Source organism: Macrotis lagotis, chromosome 2, assembly GCF_037893015.1.
Source record: "Macrotis lagotis isolate mMagLag1 chromosome 2, bilby.v1.9.chrom.fasta, whole genome shotgun sequence".
Taxonomy (NCBI): Eukaryota; Metazoa; Chordata; class Mammalia; order Peramelemorphia; family Peramelidae; genus Macrotis; species Macrotis lagotis.
The window spans coordinates 3,602,488-3,624,176 of record NC_133659.1 but is presented as its reverse complement, the minus strand read 5'-3'; the positions used below and the strand labels follow the sequence as shown (position 1 = coordinate 3,624,176).

Sequence of the window (21,689 nt, the reverse complement as noted above, 5' to 3'; positions counted from 1 at the left end):
AAATGGGAGTGGGATCTATGAGAAAAGAATAATCCGAAGAGATCATTCATTTAGAGATAGGCTAGATTATGGGAAAGTCACTTATTAAGGATTTAATTAAGGACAATGAGTGTTTACTAATGCCAGATTGGGCACTTAGGTGATCCGGTGAATAGAGTGCCACCCTGAACTTAAGAAGACCTGAAGTCAAATCTGACCTCAGAAACTTACTGTGTGACCCTGGGCAAGTCACTTCACCCTTTTTGCTTCAGTTTCTTCAGCTGTAAAATGAGCAGGAATAGGGAATGACTAACCATTCCAGTGTCTATGTCAAGAAAACCCCAAATGGAGTCACGAAGAGCCAGAAATGACAAATCCATTGACAACAAAATATGGCGGACCCTCTGCCAAATCCTAGGAACACACAGAAAGTTAAAATGCAAATGGTCTCGGCACTTGGCGAGAACAGGCCATGTCCATACACTATGTGCAGTGTAAATGAAAGGGAGTCCCAGAGGGCAGACACCTTGAGGAGAGAAATGATGAGCCAGGTCTCTTGGAGAAAGTGGGGTAAAACCAGGGAAGTCCAGGGAGATGCCTTGTGTCCATGCCGCTCCCCCCTGAGAATGCCAGGCACAGACAGACCAGTGCCTAATGTTGGGAAGAAGATAAGAAACTGGTGAAAGGGGTGCTGGAATGGTAGAAAACAAAGACAAGAATAAGGATAAAAGGGGCGAGGAGCAGAGTCACTCTGTCCATGGTCTAGGAGGCCCTGGCCCAGCAAAGGAGCAGGCCAGACAGACAGAAGCCCACTTTGCCTTAAGGGCTGATCAGCAGAAGAATGGGCTAAAAATAAAGCAGATGGAGACAAGGAGGCATAGAGAAGAAAAGAGGAAATGAGAGAAATATGTTGGGGAGCAGAAAGTGGGTACTCATTATTAGGGTGGCCAGCAGGAAGGAGACGATTAGACAAGCATGTTCTGCAGTTCTCTTTCGCTCTCTTTCCCCCCACCCTGCACACTATCCCAACATTCTCTGCCTGGAGTCATTTGTCAGTACTTCATTCCTACCCTCCCCTTTGTGAGAGGCCCTTTTCCTCTGCTGCACCTTTCAGCATCATCTTCCTCACCTGACCCCTTCCTCCTCTTACCTGGACCCTTCCCACCCAACAAGGCAGCCAGACTCACCTAACCCCCTGGGGCCATTACATCCCCCTCTTCCTAATTTGAAGTTTAAAACAGTCAGAGAAAAAACCCCAGAATCCTCTGAGTTCTTTTTATTTCTTTTTTGTTTTTTGGACAAGGTGGCTTGGATCATCCTCCCCCTTGGCCTCTTCTTCGGGGCTTGGGTTTGAGTGAGTACAAGATCTCCACCCAATGGCCATAAGTAATATTACAGATTTCCTGGAGAAGTCTCATTCCCCTCTAGGGAATTGGAAAACCTGTATTTCTTCTCCCAGAGAAATATAAGGGATTTGGAAGTTGTCTCCTCCTCTCCCTCCCCCCATCCCCACCCCCACCAACGCCATCTCACACATTAACTATATTTAGGTTCTCGGAAAATGTCAGGCCAGGAGTTAGAAACGAGTAAAACACTGAAGTGCACATGCAGCTGCCTTTGCATTTCCTTCCTGCAGCTTCTAGAAATCCAAGGGTATCCACAGCAGCACAGAGAGCAGGATTGCACTCGAGATTAATTGAGATGTGGATAATAACCCTCATAAAAGAAACATCAACTACAAATCTGCTCAATTGTTTTTTGATCCTATTTTACTTTCTCACTTGTTTTTGGTTGCTTTTCCAGTGGAAAAGATGACTGCCAGCCTCGTCTTCACTTTCTGGTTTTCCTCCTTCCCCAGGGGATGATAATTGTGTCCAATGGATGGCGTTGGTGTGGTCTTTGGTTTCTGCTTTGCTTCTTCAGCCTCTGGTTTTTGCTTCCTTGATACAAAGGTTTGGGTGAGGCGTCTCCCTCCTCCCATAATATGTTGGAAATGCTTCTGAAGGCCAGGGCTGGGGATTTGTGCTTTCTGAAGAAAGCTAAAGGAGAAAGCCATTATTATTTGAGTTATTTGGCTCACTTTGTTCTACCGCTAAAGGTGATGGATTAGCATATTCAGCAGATGGTGGCAATGGTGGAGGGTGTGCAACACAGTTTTCAGCTTCATTTACCCGGCTAGAAATTAGAGGCACCTCATTTTCTGCCTCAAAATGACTGTCTTTTACCTCTGGTAACACAAAAGCATCTTCTTGCTTCTCGGGGGGCATTGTGTCTTCTCCCTGTTCATTATCACCTTCATCTGGTCCGATGTCTTGAACTTCTTGTGCATCCTTCTTCATCGCATGATTGTAAATTTGGGGACCAGCCTCACTAGGCAGCAGCCCAGGTTGGATTTCTGGGGACCTGTTGCTGCTCACATGATTCTGCCTGACAAGGTTGGATCCCAGAAATGTCTGTGATTCACTTTTTCCATTTTTCTGACTTGGCTGGGTTTCTTCTGCTGCCCCAGGGAGGACCATGTCCTTGGCTTTAATCACTGTCCCACAACTAACCTTGCTTCTGTGGCTTGCTTTCTTATTTTCTTCTACTCCTATTTTATCCCTCGGCACTTCATCGCCATCATCTCTGGGTAATCCATTTGCACTGTCAGTTCCTTTTTTACTCCTACTGGTTGGGTGCCAATTGGTTTGAGTGCCAAGGAGAGGAGTGTTGATATCATTGGAAAACTCGAGTCTATTTTGGTGTGGAATGAAATTGGTTTCTACAAATGTTATGTCACTGTTGGATTGGGTCTGAGGAAGGAGGGAAGAGTCACAAGCCTCCACTCTGGAAACAGTTTTGTGGGGGGATCTGAGCCCCCCTTTTGAAATGCAACACTGAGCTCTTTGGGATGCTGTTTTGCTCCTACTCTTTCTAGTCCCTTCTTCAGCTCCCAGCTGAGGAGGACAGGAATGTTGAAGCTGGGAAGGTAATATTCCTTCCAGCCTTCCAGCCTTTTGATTGGTGTCTGACTGGACACCATGGACAAGGTGTGTTTTAGTCTGTTCTAGTACTGTCTGTGACACCTGGGACTCCCCAGCCTCAGTGGTCTCAGGAGTCACTTGGTCCTCCCCAAGTTGGAAATGCTGAGGCTTGAAATGATCTTTTGCTGACTCTTGTCTAGTACCTGATGTGATCAGCCCTAAAGATGGCAGGAATAGCATATTTTCCATACTCTCCTTTGGTGATGATTGAGGGGGACATCCTGTTGGAATTCCTGAATGGTCTTGTACAGGGACTTCATCAGGAATGTGGTGGGTCTGTTCTCTGGGCCTCTCACTGTCTCCAGGCATGACCCTAGACACATTGGGGGTCCATTGACTTCTACCTGAGGCCCATGTGGTAGGAGCAGTAGGAGTCCATGCCATCTGCTCAAGGGAACCCCCAACTCCACCAGGGCTTCTGGGCCTTTCCTTCTGAACTGTCTCTTCCACAGTAACTTTGGACAATTTCTGCTGAGCTATTTTCTTGCCTCGCTTTGAGAACTTGGGGGGACCCTTCTCTCTGTCAGGTTGCTTTTCTGGGTGGATTCTTAATTTCCTAAAGGGGTGCAAATTTAATTTAATGTTTAAGTTCTGTCCTTTCACTTTTCTCTTTGGATAAGAAGCTTTGGTCCATTCGTTTTCTGGAATCTGTACATCAGAAGAGCAATTTGCTCCTTTAGTCTTTTCCTGCATCTTGTTTAGCTTCTCACTTTGGTGGCTGGCTATGTGGTCCTGTGGACTTTGTTGTTGGGTCCAAAGTGGTCCCGCCTCCCGTGAGTCCGGAAGCAGCAGAGCCAACCCATTTTCTTCCTCCAAGTTTGGAAGGTGGAAGCTAACCCTCTTCCGGACACGTGCTTTCTGGACTAAGCTTGATAATCCTGTGTTGTCCCCACTTGACAGGAATTCCTTGCTTGCACTGTTTGCTTGGGTTTGGTCCCTCTGAGACTTTAGATGTGTCCTGTAATTTAATTTCCTCTCATTTGGACTATCTTGCAGCTGATCATAAGGGATGTATTTACAGATAAGGGACTTGTCTGGGGGCAGTTCCTTCAGCCTGCTCTGACCTAGCCATCTGTGAGGACCAGGGCAGTGAGAGCCTTGACTTCGCACCTGTCTATGCCCCCTAGCATGCTTAGACCTGGGAGCATTGGTGGATGAACTGGTGATAAAGTGTCTTTGCTGGTGAGGTTGAAAGACATCATCTCCTGCTTCCATTGGCGGCTGCCACAACTCATTTGTTAAATGGGTCTCAAAGTTTTCTCTTGCCAAGGCTGAGGTGGGCATTGAACCTCTTCCATTCAATATGCCACTGCTGATATCTGCCCAATGATAAACACAGGTGGTTAGCACACAGCAGAACTCTATCACCCCCATGAAACAGATGCCTACCTCCCCCATGGAAGATGATGGCTTTGCTTCTGGAAGATGCTAGGGAGCATTGTCGCTAATTCTCAACCCAATAGACAGGAAGGAATTTGGGAACTGTTGCAAGGTTTGGTGACAACATCTGCCCATCACTGTTTGGCATTCATCGGGAAACACACTCTGAGAAGACTCTGGGCTAGGGCAGCTCTCAATCTGCTGACCCACTCAAGTGAGGCGTAGAAACATCTTTACTTTTCAGAAATATATTAATATGAGCTGAAAACTATTAGCTGTGTAGACCTTTAAATTTTGCCAAGTCTAGTGTTACACATATATTATCTCATTTGAAATATAAAATAGCCAACCAGCCTAACACACAAGTGAACTCCTTCTCACTCCACTCCCTGCTGACTCCTTGCTGTTTGGGGGCTAAAAGAATGGAACTTGGATGAAAAAGTCAAGTCATCGTGTGTTTGCAATCCTGACGATTTCCTACCACCCATGTGAGCAAGACAAGTCGGCATCCTATAGAATGGAGGTGGAGCACGAGACTAGAATCAGCAATATCTGAGTTTACAATAACCTCAGACACTCCCTGGCAATGCGACCCTGAGCAGAACTTCACACTTAACCTCCATCTTCCCCAGTTTTCTCAACTGTAAAATGAGGGGGTGGGTAGAAGTTAATAAGAGCACTTCCCTCCCAGGATTGCTCTGAGAACCAAATGAGATGAGAATTATAAATTCTTATTACAGACCCTACACAGTGGGTTCTTCATATACCTTTACCCTCTTCTGCCATCTATCTCGGTTCTTTGTTGGCTGCTTCTTCCTTCCACCACCATCCAAATGATCTATCCTCAGGAAGGGCTAAGAAGGAGGGACTAAGAAGAGGTGCCTATCCCACCTTCCATTACAAATGAAAGTTATAGATGGGCTCATTCTCACCCAATTTTCATCAGTTCTCCCCTTAGGCCTAAATGACTTTGGTAAGATGTCTTGAATTAGCACCTCTGTCAATCATATTCTGAGAGAAAATGCTGTTTTGACATAAATGAATACAAATAAATGACAGGAGACTCTTTACATGGCAGTTGTCCCCAACCTCCCACTGAGTTAAAGAAGCAAAGAGTGAGGTGGGGAACAGAAGGAGTAAAAGAAATTTCATTCATTTTTTTCACCAAGTATTGAAAATGTCCATATTGGTCTGGTGGTTGTCATGACCAGGCTTGCCTGGTTCCCAATTTGGGAGAATGAATTCAGTTGTAGGTGTTCCTGGCCTCTGCAAGGGCAGAAATCTGTTCTTGCTACCCTTCCCAGAATGATTCACTAGGACGAGAAGGTCCATTCTTCTAAACTATCACAGTCTAGGAGGATCAGGCTATGCTGGCCAAGTTAGTGTTGGAGAAGATAGGATGCCCAAACTCACATGGCCAGGAACCTTTCCTGGGATCATGGCAAGGCCAATGCTATCTTTTGGTTTAGACATTTGACAGACTTTGTCTTTCCTTCCCCAACCTCCCAGGCATCCTGTGGGGCCCTGAATAACGATGATGCATCTGTCCCTCCCTTTCCATTCTGGCCTACCACATCTTCCCCTCTCTGACCCAAGCCAAGCTAACTCACCCATTGTCCTCCTTGAGCTCCATTTAAATGGCTGTTTCTGGATCTCTGCTGGCTCAGAATGCCTCAGCTTGCCTCCTCTTCTCTGGAAGTGGCTTGTCATCGGGCTGGCTTCATGAATGACCACGGTGTTCCTAGAATTCTCAGGAAGACCTGGCTGCTGCAGTCTACAGTTGAAGCATAAGAAAGAGCCATTGTCTGGCCCACACCCCTTCCCTTGTGGAAGATTCCTAAAGGAAGCCTTGAGATCCATGGATTCTGAAATTCGTTCCAGCCTGGCTGGCACTTCCTTTCTAGATCCCACCATGGACATGATCTTGGTCTCATTTTCCTGACTTACACAGCAGGTACAGTGTGGCATGAAGTCATTTCTTGGTTCATGAGCACATGGGGATCCTCTAAGAGTTCTGCAACACAGATTGTCTGATGGGGGTTTGCCTTTGCCTCGATGGAGTCTCCAGTTCAAAATGGCTAAGATTAGGCAAGTGAGGCCAACAGCTCCTGGGACAAATGAAAGGACCATTAAAAGTCACCATCATGAGAAGAAATGTATAAATCATCAGATGCTATCCATAGAGACAACAATGGTAATAGGGCGAGATCACAGGACTTATCTCTAAGACCCCAACACACATCTAGAGAACACAAAGCATTTGGAAATGCTGAGGCTTGAAATGATCTTTTGCTGAATCTTGTCTAGTACCCAATGAACAGATCAGCCCTAAAGATGGCAGGAATAGCATTTTCTCCATACTCTCCTTTGGTGATGATTGAGGGGGACATCCTGCTAGAACACAAAGCATCACTACCATGATCAATCACCCAATCAACAAGATGCCAAAGGTATCAAAGGAAAAAGGGAAACAGTATCTAGAAGTACCTGCAACGAAAGAACTAATGCAAAAAACAGCTCCTTTTTGCTAAAGAATTTTTTATTTACTTCTTGTGCTATTTTCATGCCATATGCTACAAAGTTGATCTGGGAATCTTTCTTGCAGCTTCTCCTAAGCTGGTGTCATCCCAAGCACCCAAGTCTCTAGTTACCACTCTGATGGAAAATGAGTTGAGGGGAGATGGTGCAAGTCTTTGCCCAATTTGAAGAGGACAAATTTCAGATTCCAAACAGCATTCTTTTGTCTTCCTATGTAGACATGGTTTTGCATGTCTTAGACAGCAATAATAAACAGTGCCGACTAATCAGAAGTCAACCCTTTGGTGAAAATGTAAGACTAAGGTTTTTTCCTGGGTATTGCTTTAATTATTAAAAAGTTAACCTAGCCTGAATTGAAAATTCTATTTCTCTTTTACTTCTGTGAGCAGGATATGGAGTTTCATTCCATCTCCCAGACAACTTGCATAGTCCATGCTTAGGATTCTCAAATAACACACCACAAAAGTTTCAGTCACACAAACACACACACACACACACACACACACACACACACACACACACAATCATAAAATACAAAAGATCCATCATCTTATCCCACTTTCATTCCTCCAGCTCTCAAATTCCCCTGCACTCTGACTCATCATGAAGCAGTTGTGGGACACTGCCCCTAAATTCTTTAGCTATCTTGTCCCGCATGGACAAGTCCCTTACCTGATAGGCCCCTTGAAGACTTTAGCTTTAAAAGGCAAGGTAGCTAGGTTGCTCAGGGGATAGTGCATTGTCCTTGGAGTCAGAAGCATAGGAGTTTGAATCCAGCCTCAGACACTTACTAGCTGTATGACCTTGAACCAGTCACTTAACCCTGACTGCCTTGCATCTAGGGTCATTTCCAGTTGTCCTGATTCCTATCTGTCCACTGGAACCAGCTGGCTCTGTAGGAGAATGTGAGGCTGGTGACTTAATGCAGCCCCCTCACTCAAATCCAATTCATGTGCTTGTCGTGGCATCACCTCCCTGATGATGTCATGGTCTTCTTCAAAAATGAAGGACTGTTTACAGAATACCAAAGCTCAAAACACTCCAGAGCTCCAGAGACCCTCTTATCAAACTCATATCTGAGTACAGTGATATACAAACACATGGACCTTCAGCCTTTGCCAGAAGACCCCACTTCCTAGTGTGATTGGCTATTCTTCCTCAGATCAGATTCTTTGACCTACCTAGCTAGTGTGTTTACTATTCCTACATTCACCTGGTCCGTCCCCTCTCGGGGTCTTTACTGGTCCTAGTTCCTAAGCCTGGAAACCTTCCTCCTCTTCCCCATCTTCCCTGATATGGAATCATAGGCTCTAATGATGCCCAGACTGGAAGAGATTGTAAGGACCCTTTGGCCCATCTCCCAATTTACACAGGAAGAAGCTGACCCACAGAATATCAGGGTCATATAGAATGGAAAGACCTGGTCTCAGCCTGTGTGAATGAGGGCAAGTCCCCCTCTATCCTCTGTTTCCTTAGTTTCCTCAGGTGTAGAATAGGAAGGTTTAAGAGACTTTGGGATATAGGAACATGAATTTAGAGATGATACCTTAGCTGGTGTCCAGCTCTAAATCTGTAAACTGAGATCTCCCCATGCTGATTATGGAATGGAGCATGGAATTGGGTCTATGTATCAAAGCATTGATTTAATGAAAAATTATCCTAAATATTCAGCTTTGAAGTATACTGTTGGAGCATGTTTTAATGAAAAAATAAGCTAAAGCCTGTTGTTACATGAAGAACTATAAAAGCAAAACTATTTTTAAAGTGTGGACCCTTGAAAGCAAAGTTTCTAAGTCTGGTTCGGGAATGCTGTTTTCTTTTCTTTTCAGTCTTGATATCTATATTGTAATATAACTGGTTCCCTTTATGAGCTTATGTATTTTATTTTACACATTTAGAAATATGATTCTGAGAAGGGACAATAAACTTTATCAGATGGATGCTAAGGGGTCCCTGACACAAAATAAGTGAAGACCCCCCCCCAAATATCTTTTGTTCAAGGTTTATTTTTGCAAGGCAATGGGGTTAAGTGGCTTGCCCAAGGCTACACAGCTAGGTATTGAACTCAGGTCCTCCTGCCTCCAGGGCTGGTGCTCTATCCACTATCCCACCCAGCTGCCCCTCCCACCCAACTATCTTATGATCTCAGTGTGGTATTGTGGCAACTTGGGCCCCTCAAAGGTGAGGCACAAAGTCCAGCAGGTAGGTCAGATCAGAAAGTGCTTCAAGGATGGGCCGATTAGCTGAGCATCTGCTTCTGTACCTTTTGAATCCTATTTTGTGGGCATTAATTTCCATTGGGGAGAAGGGACCTTTTGGAATGGTTAGAAATAATTCCAAGAGAAATAACTAAAATCTCTTGATAGGCTAGTGGATTTAGTTATGTTAAGATACACTGGTATCTGCCCAAACAGCTGGGCAAAGGCTGAAGCAGGAGATGGCATGCTACAAAGGAGATTATGAGCTTAAAAAACAGTGTAAATAAACAGATTGCTGGGTCCTTATTGAGTTGACTGTTAACTACAGAAAAGGTGTACCTAACACCTTAGGGTTAGGGAAATGCAAAGAAATACCTGAACAACAACAAAATTCCCTCATCATGATACACTAGGCAAAGGGGAGTGTTGTCTGTGTGCCGACCTCAAGGACCCAAGCAATAGGAAAGGGGTCTTAGTTGTGTGGTAGATCAGGACGGTCCTTTCCATTTGACAGCTTCATGGAGATTTGCTTACAAACACTGAGGAAATTGAAACCAGAGCCAGCATTACAGCAAACGTGATTGTGCCCATATCCCACAGCCCAGGTTATTGACACTAAGAGGACTAATGGAAGAGAACAAGTGGAAGACCAAAAGAGGTTCATGTAAAGGCTAGCTTAAGGTTTTGACTAAATTCAGTGATTTATGTTGATTGAAGGGTCCATTTACTCATGATCTGTCCATTCTCTGCCCCTTTCCTCATCTGGTTAAGAGACTGTTCAAAGAGCCATTTTGGCAATTTTCTGTATGATAAATGATACCAAATTACCTTCTCTTTGTTTGGAACTGAGGTGGAGGAACTCATGTCTTCACTTGGCTTTAGTCAAGAGAGGAGGTCTCAGGCAGATGCTCCCTACTAGGCCGAGATTCAGAAAGTAGCTTTCTATTAGGAAAAAGTGCACAGAACAATGAATTTCTTCCTTGGAAAAGGAAAATAGGGCCAGGTAGAGGAGACATCTCCACGGAAGAAATTGGAATGTAAAGGCTCCCTTTTCCTTTCAAACTCAAGCCAGCTGAACTAAGCAGGCAGGGTCCTGATTTTTATAAACAAACAAACAATCCAATAAATAAATGGACAAATGAATAAGTAAGGACTTGAGCTAGAATAGAGTATCTGAGTTGATGACAGTAGAATAATAGGCAAGTTCCTAACAGCCCAGGTGCTATCAAGGATTTGAAGGGCATTCACATTGGAGTTCTGGATCCCAATGAGCAGAAGTGGGTTTCAGAGCTGAAGGAATTCAGAGGTGGACACCATGAGGGGACCTATCCAGGCTCGGTGGCTGGGAGATACCATCCTAATAATCAGAGCTGAGGGGACTAGTCTGTAGTGAGAGGGAGCAGATCCCCTTCCTTGCAGGTCTTCAGTCTCATGTGCCTTCACATGGGCATTCTTAGTCTGCCCTCTCACCCGGTCTATTCATCTGTCAAATTCTGTGATCTGGAACTTTGCCAGAAAAGTTCCTTTGAGTCCAACTCCAGAACTTGGAGAGAGAAATGGGTTGCTTTTCTACTTGTGTTCTCTTGATGGAGGAAAAGTGTAATGAGCTGGGACTTGTGGGAATCCTGGCTTCTAATCCTGATTAGATTTTCAGTAGCTAGAAACATCATGCTTCATATTCAGTTTCCTCATCTAAAAAATGGGGTTTGCTGGGAGGATCAAATGAGAAGCAGCTAAAGTCTTCTGAAAGTACTTTAAGAAGGGGTGGTGTGGACCATTGTTGGTAGTGTGAATTGTTGGTGGTGATATGAACTGGTAGTGGTGGTTTGGAACTGTAGTGGTGCTGTGGACTGGTGGTGGTGGTGTGGACCAGTGGTGGTGGTGGTATGGACTGGAGGTGGTGCTATCTGGTAGTAGTAGTATGACCAGTGGTGGTGGTGTGGACCGGTGATGTTGGTGTGGACCTCCTCTTTCCCCATCTGCATCCATTTAAGACATCTAAGGATCAGAGATCTTATTAGCTGGAGGGAACCTTGAGGCCAGTGAATCCAGTTCCTCATTTTATCTTCCAGGAAGTAGACTGGACATGTGGCCCAAGATGGCAGAAGTGGGTTTGCATCCAGGCTTGGTGCACTGACCTCATCACTGGGCAGGGGAAAGACCATAGGACTGGAGTAGGACTGTATTCAAATTTGACCTCATATACTTGTGAGCTGTGCGAGCCCAGGCAAGTCACTTTACCTCTAATGCCTCAGCTTCCTCATCTGTAAAAAGGGAAATAACAGCCCCTACCTCCCAGAATGATTGTTAGATCATCATTATAAAGCATTTAGAACATAGTAGATGCTCTATCAAAGTGAGATTTTATTATTATGAATGAGGGAGGCATCATTCACGAAGTGTGATGCATGCTTAAATTTGGAACCCTTTGGGCCAAAATTCATTCTGAGGGACCCAGAGCTCATTGCTCTAAGTTCTCCACCAACTAAGTGTTACTGAAAACCCCTTCCTGATAGCAAGGTAATGTGATGAACAAAGGCAGTAGTGCATGAAAAGTTTCAGGGTTTTATTAAGGGTGATAATAGTCTATTCCCACTTCTTGAGAGTCAATCTCACAAGGGAATCCACCCTATAGCCTGGATTTGCAAGGCATTTAATATATGGACAAAAAGGAGATCTGTGGGCCCTCAGTGATGTGGACCCTGGGTGAGTGGTCATCCCCATGGGAGTCAATGACGTAGGGAGGTTCTCTCCACAAAGATAGTAGGGATGGTGGCCATTCTGGGGGCCAGCCCCTCCTCCCAACAAGCAGAGTGGAAGGGGTTAATAAGTTAAGGCACAACTTTGATAAACATGAATGATTTCACTGCAGGCTGGTGGTCTGGGGGATGAGCTATTTCCTAGGTGAAACCTCTTCTACTGCTTATTCTAGATCACTCTGCTAGTATCCATCTCCCCTATTGGCTCCATGATGGCAAGGACCAGAATTTTCTCTAAAAGCTGCATATTGGGGTGTTGTATACTGTGTATACTGTTCTCATCAGTCAGCAACAGCCTTGGCTTCTTCTGGAATGGGGGGTCCTGTGTTTAGTAGGGTACAAGTTCAGTCTCATTCTTAATCTCTGTCAGCTTCTTGTTCCCCCTCTGCACACCAGGGATGGCGATGTTTCTTCCCATGAAAGAGGACCTACTGTGCCGAGTGGAGGTCCCCATCCAGCCCTCCTGGGCAGGTCAGGGCAGACCTGGCATTGGCCAATTCCTGGTTGAAGCCAAATGTTCAGCTGGGCCCATCTGGAGGGGTGGACAGCTGGTAAGGATCAGTCAAGGGAAGGCCGAGCAGGAGAGGGATCACCTCCCATGGGAGGCTTTCCAGGGAAGGTCTTTGTCAGGTTCTGGTTGAAGTATGTGACTTCCAAGGGCCCCAAACCAGTTACTATTCTAATCCTTTAATCAAAATTCTCTGTCTCTATTGAAAAATGTCAACAGCCTTGGTCTGTTGGAACCCAAGCCGAGGATACCTTGAATCAGTCTCTGACTCTTGCGTCAGATGCCGCTGCACCATACCAGAAAAGTTCTCTCTAACTGAGACTGTTTTTCATGTTCTGATCAGCCCAGCAGTGAAGGGAGCAGGGAGATGCTCACAGAGAGCTTCTAAGGGGGAAGAGTGGCAACCCACCGAAGTGACCAATGTGGTCCCATCTGAATGGCGGGCAGGGTGCCTTGACTTCTCTGAGGAAATCATCTCCTCGAGAGGATGAAAAGGAAAGTTCTATTGGTACAAAAATAGCAATTTCAGGTGATCATTACTTTTAAAAAGCCTTGAGTTTTATATCTAATATTTCTCTATTTCTTTACATTTTTCAAAATGCTTTTCCTAGATTGTCCTACTTGAACTTCAGAGCACCCCTATGAAGAAGTGTGCCTCTATTTCCTATTTTGCAGAATAGGAACCTGAGGTTCAGTCACTTGCTCAGGGACCTGTATCTACTAAGTAGTGGGGCAGGACTCCCCCTCAGATCAGTCCATCCTGGCTCAATCACCCTCTCTGGGGGCCAGGCTGCCCTTAGGACCCATTGCCTATCTTCCCTCTTGTGGGAAGCCCTGCCTGGCACCCCTAAGGCAGGTGCCTTCCCTCTGTGAGGGTCTCCCCTTTACACGGCATGGACATGGGTACCTTATTCCCCAGCTTTCCCTCTTAGTGAAGGATTATAGATTCTCCTTTCTGGGGTCCCTAGCATTTGCCAGAGAGTGGACTGGCTCCAGGGTCCTCCTGGTCCAGGCTGGGTCTTTATCTATTGCTTCTCTCCTCACTGAGAAGACTAACGGCATTTCCTTGTTGCTCCCAAGTGGGCCAACTCCATCTGAACATAGATGTTTGAAAGAGCACTTGGGTGGCGTGCCTATCCATGAACCTCGAAGCCTCATGATTCACCCAGGGTACCAAAGGCCTCAGCCCACAACCTCTGATTGACCAAGCCATGCCACCTTTGCAGAGGGATTGAGACTTTTCAAAGCAGTTCCCGATGAATTCTCTTTTTTTTTTTCTTTGAGAAAACCTAATGAGGAGGTGGGGTACACAAAATTACACCCCCTTTACAGAAGAGGAAACTGAGGGCCAAAGAGCAAGTGGCTTGAATGGCATGACCAGCAAGGTGTTGACCAGACAAGAGGCAGTGCTCTTGTCCCTAGAGAACACAGGTCTGTCTCGTCCATCTCTAACCTTCGCAGCTGTAGTGACCAAAGGCCAGTTCTAAATCCATGGACTGTACCCCATAGCCTTGGCAGCCACCTACGTTAGGGACACCAAGGGGGCTTTGGAAAGAGCCAGAGGTTGTGGGCTAAAGGCCCTATCACCTTGGTGATAGCATTTCCAAGCTCTAGCTTCCTTTCCTCATTCTTAAATGAGGGAACAGGGTGGGGGTGGGGGAGAGATTTAGGAGGTTATGGAATTATTGCCATAGAACCCAAAGAGGACCTGGGTCATCTTTGTCCAGCACCCCCCCCCCCATTTTATGGTTAAGTAATGACCAAGGCAGAACTGGACGCCAGCTCTTCCTGGCTGCAGGCCCAACCTTTGACCTTCCACTTGATGAAGGCTCACCCCCCCCCACTCTCTCCCTCTGATCTTATCACGTCTGGACTGGAGGAAGAGAACCTGAGAACAGGCCCTTCCTCCCGCACACATACCTGCCAAGCAGAGGATGGTCACCTGGGCTACCTCCCTGCCAGAGGGGCTGCTCTCTTTGTCCTTGAATACCAGTGTCAGATTGGGAGCCTTGTACTCACAGTCAGCCTCAGCCTGTGGGAGCATGGCATAGGCTGCCACTACTGCTGCTGCTGCCACAACAGTTGGGCCCTGGAATTTTGGAGCCTGGCCCCTACTGCCCCTGAGAACAGAGCTGTTGGCTGTAGAGCTCCTGAGGCGTGGAGCCAGGGGCTGCAGGGCACGTGGGCAGTGCCACTCATCCTTGCCCAGACCCTGACAGAAGATCCCAGTGGGTGGATCAAAGACACTGGGAACATGGACCAGATCCACCCCCCACAGTCCAGGTAAGACCCCCAAGGCCCCCTCCCCAAGGGAGCCGATCAGATGGTTTGAGAAGTCCAAAGAGTGGTCCACCCTGCAACAAGTTCCATCCATCAGAGTCTGGAGTTGGTGGCCATCAAGGAGCAGCCACCACAGGGCCTTGGTGTTCCTGAACCAGGTCCCCTGGATGCTCTCCAGGGTCAGCACCTGCAGTTCCCAGAGCGATTGGCAGGTGGCCTCGGGGATGGCGGGGCTAGAGATCCGGTTGTGTTCCAAGAGTGATGCTCCAGGTATCCACCACCTGGGCAGACCCTGCAAGGCGCTGTCCTGGATAACCAGGAGGTAATTCCTGCCTAATGTCAGCATGGCCACATCTAGCAAGAAGGACAGGTTGGCAGCCTGGACTGCGAGGATGGAGCCGCTGGTCACCAGGAGCGCTCTAGTCCCCTCCGGAGCCTCTGTACAGAGGGAAGAGAACAGAGATGAGAGACACACACACAGACACACACAGACACGTGCACAGACATTAGAGAGAAACAGACACACAGACACACACACAGCCACACACACAGACACCACACCACATGCACACACATAATACTACTCACACACACTCACTTACACACACAGACACATAACCCTAATCGCAGCCAGTGCCCTCCACACAATCTCCTAACCTGGGCCATCACACATTGAGTAGGAGCATGGAAGGCCATCTCATGTGTTGCATTCCAAATCTCTACCCCATGCTTGCTTAGGGGAAAGAAACCCATTTGTTCCCTGGGGAGACCAGGACCTACTGCTTACATGTATGATCTCTGGGTCACATGGATGTTGGTGGAAGGTTGGCAGAGAGCTTGTCACCATCATTTCATTGGAAACAAAGACTGGTCAAGTTTGGGAATCAAGGCTCAGAGCTGGTGAGGACCATGGATTTAGGGGAGAAGACCCAGCTAGGTTCAGAAGCATCCTGGGGCCATAGTTCTTCCAAAGCTCTTCCTGAAGCCTGTTTTGTGTTTACCACAGGGAAACAGCAGTGGGTGTGGCAGGACCCTCAGAGACCCTGTCCTGACCCGCACCACCTGTTCCTCCAGTGTGGGGCTCTCCCTCATCACAGGTCATCATCTAAGCCAACGGACTCATTTAGCAATGGCAGGCTTTGTTTAATACTGTGAGTTCATATGGATTTGTCCCCAGTAAAGTAGATTATTATTGTTAGTGTTGGCTTCAGGCTAAAAACTAGCAAGTGGCAGGCATCTCTTTCCTGATGGATGCCCACCCTGAGGATGTGTCAGCGGGGCCTCCATGTACAATGACACTGGGCATCCCAGGACAGGTGCTACTTGGGCCTTCCAGTCTTAATTCAGTATCATCTTTATCTTCCAGGGCTCACAGTTTGGCCCTCAGGAGCCAAACCACTTTCACAGACAAATAAGCCTCATCATCACACCAAGCTTATTTTGAGTGCCAGTGGCAGTTATTCTAATGACTCGGTCACCAGCAGTTCTGGAGGTGGGCCAGAGTTCTCATGGGATCTGGGCTCTTCAGCAAGCAGGGGCAGAAGATGGGGCACAGGCTTGCCCATCCTTGGGGTGTCTGTTTGTGGCTAATGCTCATCTCCCCATAACTGCTAGGATGTCTGTGTTGACTTGGGCCCATTTGAATACAAGTATTAGTGATGATTTGGTTATTTCTGGTTTCAAACGTCATTCCTCCCATCTCTTAAAGCCCAAAGAAACCAACACCAGATGGCAAACTTTGTTTTCTCTGGGTCCCTTCCACCTTCAGGGATCTGTTAACACTAAGTCGCCAGGCTATCGTCAGTCAATTAGTTCTGACTGGTGACTAAAGAGAAGCCTCCCTAAGGAGCCGTCTGCATGATGCTCTATTTTCCTGAAATCTCCTGCTCCCCCATGGGACATCTTGGAAAGGAGGGTTGGAGCCCAGGAGGCTGTGAGATCGAAATGAGGGAGTGGTCTTTGTTTCCCACCAGCATCAATCAGCTCCTACCCTCCCCCCAAAAGGGAATAGAGGAGGGATCCTTTCCCTACAGAATAAGGGTTTAAATCATTATGGGTAGAAGTGGAACTCCACTAACCTTTCTCTTGTCAGGAGGGCTGTAATGGTGACCATTTCCTCCCAGTTACCTCTTTAACCCACCGAGGTCCTAAACTTTCCACTCACTCGGTTTACAGCAGTACTCATCCCTGGTTAAATATCTGCATGGAAATCACATTTTCTTTAGATTTCTGAAGAAGGTGCCTTATTAAATTGTTGACTTTACCAAGCGGTAGGTAATGAACACAACCAGTGGATCTTGTTAGGATTGCCACAGCTCATTTACTCCCAATGGGGGAAAAAAGAGGGAAAAAACTAGTCTTTCAAAATTCGATCTGTTTAGATTGTCACCTCTGTGTATGGATTATCCCTTTATTTCTGGGAGGTGGGAGGGTGGGGTAAGAGGCCTGAGAGGTATGAAGAGCTCTGCCAATTGTCCCAGGGTTGAACTCAGACAAAAGTTGGATCCAGAGGAAGAGAAAAGTGATGGAGTTCATTTATTTCTTTTTTTAAAAAGTGTTTTCCTGCATCCAAGGATGCCATTTATTCTCCATAACAAAAGCTTTGAATAAGCTCTGAAGACATTAAGATAGCTTTAGAGGAACATAAGATTATCTCTTGAGGGTCTGCACCGTGGGTTGAGCCCAAGGAGTTTACACTGGTAAAGGTGCAGTGAACTATGTGGTCCTCCCTTTCATTACCTGGTACCAAGGTCAGCCTCTGGCAGAGAGTGACCTCATGGAAGGGCACTAAACAGGATGAGGGGCGAGACACTCCCAATGGAACAGTGATTGCCATGAGGGTGAGCAGCCACTGAAAGAAGAGGAGAGAGAGCCAATATCCCCTAGTATTGGCATTTATTAGTTGTGATTCAATTACTGTTGGCTCATTACACATGTTGCTGATTTCTACTTTAAAAAAACGATTTTAATGCTCATTTTAGTGACCTCACTACCCACCCAACCAATGGCTTTGGAAACGAGTCCTCAACCTGCCTTTATTTTGGCCAACAAAACTTTTTGAAGAGTGCAGTGGAGCTCATGGTGGCAGATAGATACTGATTACGGAGAACCTATTACATTTCTAGATGTCTGGAGAGTGAGGCTAATGGAGGGACCTTGGGGACTGTCTGCTCTTTTTTTTTTAATTTTTTTTAAAACCAACAAGGAAATAGTGATCCTGAGAAATTATTTGACTTTCTCAAGGACCTAAAGGTTTCTGAGATGGGATTCAGCTCAGGTCTTCCTGTCTCTTGACCCACCATTCAACCCTTTTAATTGTTAACTCTCTCTCCACATCATATCTTATGAAATTAAAACAACAAATTCAGACACATACATAAGTACCTCTGTCAAGGCCCATCTATTACATTTAAGTTAAGAATAGTCTTTCTAAAAAACTTTAGTGATGCCTTTTGTTTTCTATTAAACCACACACATATCTCATTATGCTCCAAACATAATCCTCTCCTTAAAACGAAGAAAAACAGTTAAGCAAAATTGATCCAAATAACAGCCCTGTCTGACAGCATACAAAGTATTCATCCATAGTCACCCACTTCTCTAAAGAGGCGGAGGCACGTTTCGTGCTCAATTCACTATGATGCCTGATACATTTAGCTCAGTTAAATTTTTAACAAGCTTGCCCTAAACTTCACCCCCTAAACAAGAAAAAAAATTTCAGAAATCCCAACCATTAGTTTTGGGGCTTGCCCTTCATTTTGCTAAGAATGGTATGTGAGTGCAACCCCAAAGTCTCTTAGGGCCACCAGGGCTCCTGAAAATGAGGCTGATTGTTTGAAGCCGTGGGTCCCCATCAGGACTTAGATTCTAAGGTAATTTTTTCAAAAGGATTTGAGGAGATGAGAGCTGAACCAAACACATGGTCTATGAAGAAACCCCCAAACCCCGGGATTGGTGAGTCATTGGGTATTGAGGGAGTTAACAACTTTTATTTCTTTCTTTTTCCTTTTTCATTTCCACTCTTTCATTTTGAGGAGGAAAATCTGCCATTTGAAAACATGCAAAGCTAATTAAAGATTTTCTCAGCTTCATTATCTGAATGCAGTTGAGAATCCTGACTTAAAACTCTTATCAGGAAGAGACTCAACATTGGACCATGAACAGCAAATGAACATTCAATTAACACTTCAATACAAGGGTATTTTTTAATAAAAAATATACTTTATTGTTAATCTCTCACTCTTTGCAAATGCAAATATCCATATTTTAAAACTCAAAGACAGTTGCCCCCGTTTATTCTTGCCAGAAAGAAAAAAAGTCCTTCTTTCTCTATTAACAGGGAAGACCAGAATTTTCTGAAGTTGTGACAAAACTGGAAGAATGCCTTTGCAACATTGAGGTGAGTGTGTCCAGGTTCTCAAAATGAGAAGCAAACAATGGCCTACATATTCAGGTACACCTGAGCCTGTCAGACAGATGGGACTTAGTCAGAGAAAGCTGGGTCTGGATCTTAGGCTTCATTATTCTTATTGAAAATTCATAGAGTGTCCTACAAAAGACAAAGCCTCCCAAAAGGCATGGTACTATAAAATAAATAACACATAGAGAATTCTAGGCTCTCTGGACAAAAACAATCCAACAAATGAAGCTGATTTTTTCAGTAAGGCTGATAGGTGGAAATGTGATAAGTGGAAGGAGTCATTATCCATATTTTAAATACACACATATATGCATGTTTATACATAGATTTGCTTTCAGATCAGTTCCATGATAAATGTAAGACTTGCATCACAAGAACTACTGACAAGTGAAGATCCAACTGGAAATGAGAATGAAGACATCCCAAATGACAAATGAAATCATTGGGGGAAATAGGGTCTGATTTACAAAAATGTGACTTGCACACTTTCCCCCAGTGTGCAGATATTATATGAAGGGATAAACTTCTGTCATTAGGCTAACAGATTTCCCCCCTCCTTCATAGCAGGGAGTTGCTAGCCTGAATTTTCTGGATAATTACTTCAATTTTCTATTTCAGTTTACTAGTGCAGACCAGGCCAAAAGACGGGATTCTAAAATGGGCAAAGAAGAGATAAGCACAAGCACTGATCCATACAAACTATTTTGCCAAATGCAAAATAATTTTCTCTCCTTTCTCTTGAGTTTCTCATTTGTAGAGATGAGCTCTATAAGAAGAAAGACATGATGGTTACATATCTAAGCTCCAATCATATAGAGAAGGGAAAAAAAGAAATATTCAAATAAGAAATCCCCACAAAACTAGGACTGGACAGTTGAGGAGGGTGGGGTTGGGCAGGATTCAATCCAAGCGACATTTTCTGCTCCTCAACTTGTGCGATGGGGGTGATGGGGAGGACGTGAGGAATGAAGTTCTTTTTCAACTTTGGGATAAATTTAGGGGCATACTGGAAGCCCAAAATCATTTCAAAAATGTGGACATTACAGGACCTTGGAATTAGAGAGGGAAGTGTCCTTAGAAGTCAAACACTAATTTTACAGATAAAGCTATTACAAGTTTAAATCAGGATTTGAATCCAACTCTTCCAGATTACAAGCCCTACCCAGTACACAAGCATTTAGATCTGTAGAAGGAACTAGTAGGATTTTAGGAATGAGGATTAAGCGGGAAGTGAAAGCTCTCCAAGTATATTGAGGACTCTTCCTATGGAAGGGGAAGGGACCCCCTCCCCCTCCCCCTCCTCCCCCTCCTCCTCCTCCTCCTCTGCTTGAGTTCGATAGATCAAGGATAGCCCTAGGAAAGGTCAATGGAGGTTACAAATAGGACAATTTAGGCCAGAGTCACTGTCACTGCCCCATGTGAATTGAGGATCCCTCGCTCTTTGGAGTCTCCCAGCTGAAGCCAGCTGACCCCTCGGCTGGGATATTGTAAAGAGGCTACTTGTCCAGGTCCAATGCGGACCAGTAAAGGCCCCTTCCAAATCTGAGAATCCACGGCAATAGGAAGGACTGTGATGCTGTCTCTGCCGAGGCATCCCCAGGGCTCCCAAAGAGCAGAGCTTGTTCCATGAGGAAGACCAACGGATGACTTCAAGGAGGCTGAATGCGTGGCACGGTAGTGACTCTCCAGTGGGATAGTAGTTGAATCAGGAAGCTTTGGCAGCAGGAGGGAGCTTGACTGAGCCTGGCTGCCTATTTGTTTGTTTCTATTGCTTGGGAAGGTGCCCATCCAACTGATACCTCTTCTACATAGCACATGAAATTTAAATGTTCAAATGTGCAAAAACGCTTGGGCTGCCCATTTGAGCTGGGAGGCTCGTGCTAGCCACAGCTGTTGCACGTTCTAACTGTAAAGACACAGTGGGTCTAGGGAAGCGTATTTTTTCTCAATGCTCCTCTTTCCCCAACTTTTCTCCATCCTCCTCTTCCACACCAGCAACTTTTGCTGGTCTCCTGTTCCTATCCTATTTTTATAGAACCATTTAATCCTGCCCTGGGTAGGTCCAATCTTGACCCAGAATCATGGAACCTGAGGATTGAAAAGACCCTCAGGAGCCACCTGGGTCAACCTGAAGGTGAATTCCCAGGCATCTCCTTTAGAAAACCTGCTGAGTCTTCATCCAGCCTCTGCTGGAAAGATATATGGATGCTCCATACTTTGTACAACAGATGAGTCCTTGGGGAGAATTACATCGCCAAGCCTAGCAGTGGTTCGACATTTAATAAAATTATTTTTGAATTGAATTGTGTTAAAGTGCCAATACAATCCAATTGGATTTATTAATCATCTACCATTCAATAGTTATAGTGCCTTTTTAGATAATACATTAAGGTTGACAAAGAGTTTTATGCTCTTATTTGGCCCTCACAAGAAGCTTATGGAATGAGTGCCATTATTAGCCACATCTAACAGATGACAAAAGTGAGGCTAAGTGATATTAAATAATTTGCCAGAAGTCAGAAGCAGGGTTCAAACTCACATCTTTCTGACTCCAAGTCCTACTGCTCTACCCACTTTGTGTGCCTCCAAGAGAGTTATCTAGAA

At 45.4% G+C, this 21,689-nt stretch overlaps 2 protein-coding genes across 5 annotated transcripts in view; one reads left to right on the top strand and one right to left on the bottom strand.

Moving 5' to 3' along the window:
* The window catches only part of TNNI3K (TNNI3 interacting kinase), a 305,481-nt gene that overhangs the window by 231,823 nt on the left and 51,969 nt on the right, over positions 1 to 21,689 (top strand). For all 4 annotated transcript variants that reach the window (XM_074221177.1, XM_074221174.1, XM_074221175.1 and 1 more), the window contains exon 22: positions 19,005 to 19,064. In XM_074221177.1, the coding sequence (XP_074077278.1) occupies positions 19,005 to 19,064 (60 nt within the window). The remainder of the gene's footprint in view (positions 1 to 19,004; positions 19,065 to 21,689) is intronic.
* Positions 1,514 to 15,767, bottom strand: LRRC53 (leucine rich repeat containing 53). Its single transcript, XM_074220276.1, has 4 exons — positions 15,719 to 15,767; positions 14,306 to 15,103; positions 5,993 to 6,490; positions 1,514 to 4,321 (listed from the first exon to the last, which is right to left on the bottom strand). Exons 1-4 carry the CDS (start codon positions 15,765 to 15,767, stop codon positions 2,019 to 2,021), a joined length of 3,648 nt encoding a protein of 1,215 aa, XP_074076377.1. The 3' UTR covers positions 1,514 to 2,018.

What these genes read in the sequence shown, in the direction of transcription:
- LRRC53 (XM_074220276.1), bottom strand. Translation starts at nt 15,767, where the DNA reads ATGACCTGTGATGAGGGAGAGCCCCACACTGGAGGAACAGGTGGTGCG. An exon ending in TGGAGGAACAGGTGGTGCGG is followed by an intron (nt 15,104 to 15,718) that starts GTCAGGACAGGG and finishes CCCTCTGTACAG; the next exon opens with AGGCTCCGGAGGGGACTAGA. An exon ending in GACCATCCTCTGCTTGGCAG is followed by an intron (nt 6,491 to 14,305) that starts GTATGTGTGCGG and finishes CATTTGTCCCAG; the next exon opens with GAGCTGTTGGCCTCACTTGC.